General features: G+C 31.6%; 1 protein-coding gene across 3 annotated transcripts; it reads left to right on the top strand.

Moving 5' to 3' along the window:
- The first annotated feature begins 2,795 nt into the window (after window positions 1-2,795).
- LOC109810497 (protein ELF4-LIKE 4) lies at window positions 2,796-4,679 on the top strand. Of its 3 annotated transcripts, none has more exons than XM_020373979.3 (2): window positions 2,796-3,007; window positions 4,017-4,679. In XM_020373979.3, exon 2 carries the CDS (start codon window positions 4,053-4,055, stop codon window positions 4,386-4,388), a length of 336 nt encoding a protein of 111 aa, XP_020229568.1. In that variant the 5' UTR covers window positions 2,796-3,007; window positions 4,017-4,052; the 3' UTR covers window positions 4,389-4,679. The 3 variants fall into 3 exon arrangements, with proteins under 3 accessions (XP_020229568.1, XP_082915923.1, XP_020229569.1); XM_083059797.1 differs by lacking the exon at window positions 2,796-3,007 and adding an exon at window positions 3,084-3,345; XM_020373980.3 differs by lacking the exon at window positions 2,796-3,007 and adding an exon at window positions 3,400-3,877.
- The last annotated feature ends 1,171 nt before the right edge of the window (window positions 4,680-5,850 follow it).

Here is a 5,850-nt window from a genome sequence, read left to right as displayed (position 1 = left end):
ATTTAAATTGCGCTGGGCGCGAGACCAAGGGAGGTCTCTGCCTTCCCCGCGCTGGGCACGGGTTTTGGTGCGCCGGGCGCATGAGACTCCTTGAGTCTCTGCCCGGCCAGCGCTGGGTGCAAAGAATATTGCGCTAAGCGTGAGATAGTTTTGGGTTCTCTGGTTGAGTCCCGCTGGGCGCGGGCATACATGCGCTGGGCGCGCTGGCCCCCTGGTGCTCTCTGGTTGCGCTGCGCTGGGCGCAGCCACGTGTGCGCCGGGCGCGGAGAAGGGATGTTCGTGTATGAAATTTGGTGCTGAGTTGAATTGAAATAGAAGGTTATGAAATGATGTATAGCAGATAAAGTTATTTTTGATATTAAATTGTATTTGATGAATGTGTTGAGAAGTGAGGTTATGTTGTGGCTGATTTGTTGAACTGTGAGTTGATATGTTGAGATGTATAAGTTATGTTGTGCTGGAATATTGATGTGAGTTGTTGTAGGCCGCAAGGCTGAGTTGTTGTAGGCCGTAAGGCTGAGTTGTTGTAGGAGATCTCCGAGTTGATATGCGTGACGACGCATTGTATGCTCATTGATAATCATGTTGAAAAATCGATGGGATGTATGTTGATGAAGTGTTGATAGTTGTAGTTGTTTATATTACTTAAATCTTTCTATATGCTGTTTCTTTTTATGCTAGCTTACCCTTCTGTTGTTTCCATGTGGTTGGACTGCAATGATCATACTATGTATGGGAGCAGAGCAAGGATAGGTGGTGGATAGTGGTGAGTCTGCAGCTGGTAGGCGGAGCTGACTCCTATGGATGTTTTGTTTTGTTTTGTTACGGCTACTTGATATAGTGGTTTTGGATGTATTTTGTACTCTACACTCTAACTCTAGTCGGATGTAGGACATTGTATATACTTATATTCTAGACACTATATTTATATACTCGTTCTATCCTGTCTCGAGTTTCCGGTGTATTGTGATGGTGAGTGTGATGACCTGCCGGGTCGTTACAACTATAAATATTTACTATAATATATATTAGTTCTATCGATTGATCTGAATAAGAATATATACTTGTATTATTACTTTGAATATTCAATTATAAAAATGATACCATTCATTATTCCCTTAATCATAATTTTCTTAATTATGTATTAGGATATATACTAGTACTATCAATTAAATTAAATTTGAATCAGGATATATAATTTATTATTAGTTTGAATGTTCAAATAACAAAAAGCACCCCGATCATAATTTCCTTAATTACTATATTTATTATAATTATGTAATACTACCATTACTTAATTTTTATTTTAATTAGAATATATAATTTTATTTGAATGTTCAAATCACAAAAATCATAATATTCATAATTTTCTTAACTAGTTTGAATATTCAAATCATGCAAATGACACTGATCATAATTTCTTCGATTATGTATTAAAATATATATTAGTATAATCAATTCATTTAAATTATAACATATATTAGTTTGAATGTTAAATTTATAAAAATCACGTTGATTATAATTTCTTTAACTACGATAATTATGTATTAGTACTATCATTTAATTTGGATTAAAATATATAATTGTATTATTAATTTGAATGCTCAAATTATAAAAATGATACCGATCACAATTTCCTTAATTACTATAATTAGGTATTTTTATAAATTAAAATAAATTTTTTTACGACATTTGGGACGAGAAAAATATCAATATAGTGTCATCATATAGCAGATGCCATGTGAAAAAAGTTTCATTATATAATAGAATAGATTTTTTTTTGAAGCAGATATAATAGAATAGATTGATTCTCATATATAATAAATTTATTCCTTAAAAATCATATATAGTTCGATTTCTGATTAGTTGAGAATTTATAACTACTGTATTTTTTTTCACATTATCAGTTAATTAAAAATTGTTCTTAGTATAACTCTTCAAATATTTATTATAAAAAATTAATAAAAATTAACTATACATCACAAAGTGTTATTGAGTATGTCTGAAAAGTTACTTCAAGAGCTTACAAGTTTTTTTTTTCTTCTTCTAATTTTTAAGTTAATTTGTTCAAAATAAGTCTTTTTGATATGAAAAACTTTATAATTTTTTTTTCTTCATAAGCAAATTAAAATAACTTATGGTTTATAAGTTCTTAACTTCTTTTTTTATCTCCTCATTAATTTACCTAAAATCATCTTTACCCTTTTTAATAAAAAAACTACTTTTTCTATTATGCCATCCTCTCAATCTTAGTATGAAAATCATTTTATGACATTTTATATTTACCAACTAATCTTAAAAAGAAAAAAAACCTTCAATTCAATCAATTAATTTATAAACATCTAACTTTTTAGCTCCCAACTTATAATTTTTAACTAACATATAAGCTTTCAACTAATTTATAAACTAATTTTACCAACCCTTATATAATGGTATATATAAAAAGGTTTTATTATCAATACATTCTAGTTAAATTGTATTTTAAACCAGTATAAGATTGGTCAAAATGTTTAATCTTATTATAATTTCAATGAACATTATATAAATTATCTCGATGCTTTACTGTACATTTTAAACAGATTCCTGTTCCATAGTTAATTTAGATCAATAAATATATGATCATGTGCTATATTTAATTTGGATTACGATTTTTATATACGTTCTAGTTTTGGAATTAAAAAAAAAAATGATCTATATGACGTATGTGTGTATCCATATTAACATAGATTATAAAGTGAAAATAACAGGTAGATATTGAATAATGAATATGCATCATATCGTCATCAATATTGTAGATTGTATAGTATACTGCTAAATATTAAGACACAGCGGGGTCCGAGCGTGACTGTCAAATCTTACATATTCTCTCTCTCTCTCTCTCTCTCTTTCTTGTTCATTGAGAAGAAGAATTCATAGGACAAGTCTTTCACTCCATAGATTCCATTCAATCGTTGATCTTTATCACTCTCAGATTCAAAAAACATAAAAGATGTTTTGGTTTCACAAGGTACGTTTTTAAGAATATGGGTGTATAGTATAATAATGAATATTGATAATGTTAGTTGTTATTAACATTTAATAATTTGTTGGGTGGTTGAACTTATAACATGCTGCAAAAAATGTGAATTTTGTTATCTCGTTTTTCGGGTCGCACATTGATTTTATCGGCTCCATGCTTTTCATGTTTCGCTGCTGTTTCCTTCTTCCTCGTCGAATAAAATATTCTAAGAAGATCTCCAAAATTTAATGGGGTGGAGATGCGTTAGAACTTGGAATCATCAAACTCGATTTTTGTCCATATAACTAATTTCTGTTACTAGATATTATGCTGCTCGGGTTTTCAATGTACAATTCGAACATTTTAATTTTTTTTCCTTAGTTTTAATGACAATTGGAGATTATTAAACGGGCTTTTGGATTTATTCAATGTATGTGGGTGTTCGTCGAATTTGGTCAATTATCTTTAGCATCTTGGACGGTTACTTCATCTGTTTTTGTTTTCTGTAATTTTGTTTAGAAAAAGGTTAATGATGCTGTCTATGTATCAGTACCTTCATAGCCTCATATCATCTACTCTGCATCATTGACTGTTTTTTTTTTTTATTTGGAGCTTTATGAAGCTGTTTGATGAGTACAATATAAAAAAGTTCCCTTTTATGGAAATGGGATCTGCTTTTTCCCAACTCATAAAAATAAGAATAAAGCTTATCATTAGTTCCTATAATAATGATAATAATAGTAACAATATGCTTATAGTCTGATTCCTCTGGAAAAGGAACTCATGGAGGTCATGATTTCTCCTACATAGCTCGTTGTCTCATATGCCCAAATGCCTTAAACAATTCCAAAATTGGCCATGTTTTGTCTCTCTGTTGTGGTTAGTGCAGCCCCTTGCAGATAGGGGATATGATTATTATGGATATAAATTTAATAAAAAAATGACCATAGTGTATTATTTTTATCTCACCCTTTGTTATATGATATATTCTTCTCATCTCATTTTGCTCATGATGCAGGGCTGCTTCTGACTTTTACTAGATTCAAAGAGAGGAATGGAGGGTGACACATTCTCTGGCCTAGGCAATGGTGATGCCAAGATCATGCAGACATTTCAGAAGAGCTTTGTGCAAGTTCAGAACATTTTTGATCAGAATAGGTTACTCATCAATGAGATAAACCAGAACCATGAGTCTAAGGTCCCCGATAACCTCACCAGGAATGTGGGGCTCATTAGGGAGCTCAACAACAATATCAGAAGAGTTTATGACCTATATGCTGATCTTTCAAGTTCCTTTACCAAATCCATGGAAGTTACTTCAGAAGGGGATTCAAGTGGTGCTGTGAAGTCAGATGGGAAAGCAGGCCACAAGAGACACAGGCCTGTGTAGAGAGTTTGTTTCCTTGTGATTCTTTTGCGTGAAGTGTTGAAGGGTAGAACACAATATTAAAATTTAGAATCTGTAGTTGAAGAAGTTCTATTGTATTAGCACATCACTTACTCCTTATATTTCAAATAAAAAAAAATGATATATTGATTTCCCTCCCTAATCCTTCTCATTGTAACCTTGTAATTTGGGATCTAATAGAAATCTAGCATGGTTGTGTATTGTGTTACTAATTCAATCTTGTTGCTGTTGTTCAAAGTGGAAATAAGAAAGTCTTTTTATTTCTTTTATTAATGTGGTTTTCCTCTACGATCATGTGATGGAATATGATTTACAGTTTATCTTTTCAATTGTTTAATTTTTTTGTTTTTTCTATGATGAGCTAGATTGTATGAGGTAGTGCTTTTCAGGTTCCATTAACTTTTTCTCTCTGCAAAATGGTGCAAGAGGGTGTTCATAAATCTTTGCTCATCATTCTTTTTGATGGGAACTCTTCATTATACCTTTATTCCCTTTACAAGTTCAACCCAAAACGTTGTTCCTAGCTCTCACTTTAGCTAATAGCTGAAATTGAGAAGGGGTTGCAGATACTGTTTTAGGTCCATTCCCATGTAACAAGAACTTCTTTACTGAAAATTAAATACTGTTCCTGATTTTAATATTCCTGTTTGTCCTTGTGAGTGTAAAAACTGAGAAGAGTACACATACGAATACATGTGCGTGAAGATGCCCTGAAACAGTGGGAAGAAAGCAGCTTTAGTCTATCTTTTTGGTTACCAATCACACACCACCACAGGAACAGAATCTCAGATAAGAAACGATGTGCTTTTCATATTTTTTTAATCTTTATACCAAATGAATGGTATTGGCTAGGAACTTAAAGTATTGTATATAGAAAATGATGTATGATACTCCATGTTAGTAGATACTTAATAAGTGGGTGTTTGGTCCAGCATTAGATATTCACTTTAATGTAAAATCACTTCAAAAATAATGTAAAGACAATTATTAGTTATTTTTTGGATCCATATCTAGCAGCAACCAGCTTGTTTCCAACCACACTATTAGAGACACAAAGAAACACAAGAGAGAAATATCGATGTAATAAATGATATGAGAGTGACCAGTGAAATAAAAGAAAAAAAATGAATATTAATAAAGATTTTGTGCTGTGGGATTGTCCATAAAAAAATATTACTCATTATAGATTAGCTTCAAACAAAGCACTACAGTCTCCTGAGAGGGATAAATGTAGAGAATAATGATCACATCCCTGGATATACCCCAAGTGGTGGTAACTGAGAGAATCAGAAAAAAAATTATGAAGAGAAAATAACATGTGTGAATGATGATATGATAAGAAAGAAAAAGAAAAGGAAAATAGAAGAGGGGTTTATGATGAAAGTAAAAATTGGAATGTAATAAAGCTAGAGTTGATATGAAAATACTAGGAGTGACCCAACAA

The sequence above is a fragment of the Cajanus cajan genome, chromosome 1 (genome assembly GCF_000230855.2).
Source record: "Cajanus cajan strain Asha chromosome 1, NIPB_CcT2T_4, whole genome shotgun sequence".
NCBI lineage: Eukaryota > Viridiplantae > Streptophyta > Magnoliopsida > Fabales > Fabaceae > Cajanus > Cajanus cajan.
This window is presented reverse-complemented; position numbering and strand designations above follow the sequence as displayed.

Excerpts from the sequence above, each read along its gene's own strand:
- LOC109810497 (XM_020373979.3), top strand. The coding sequence starts at position 4,053 with ATGGAGGGTGACACATTCTCTGGCCTAGGCAATGGTGATGCCAAGATC.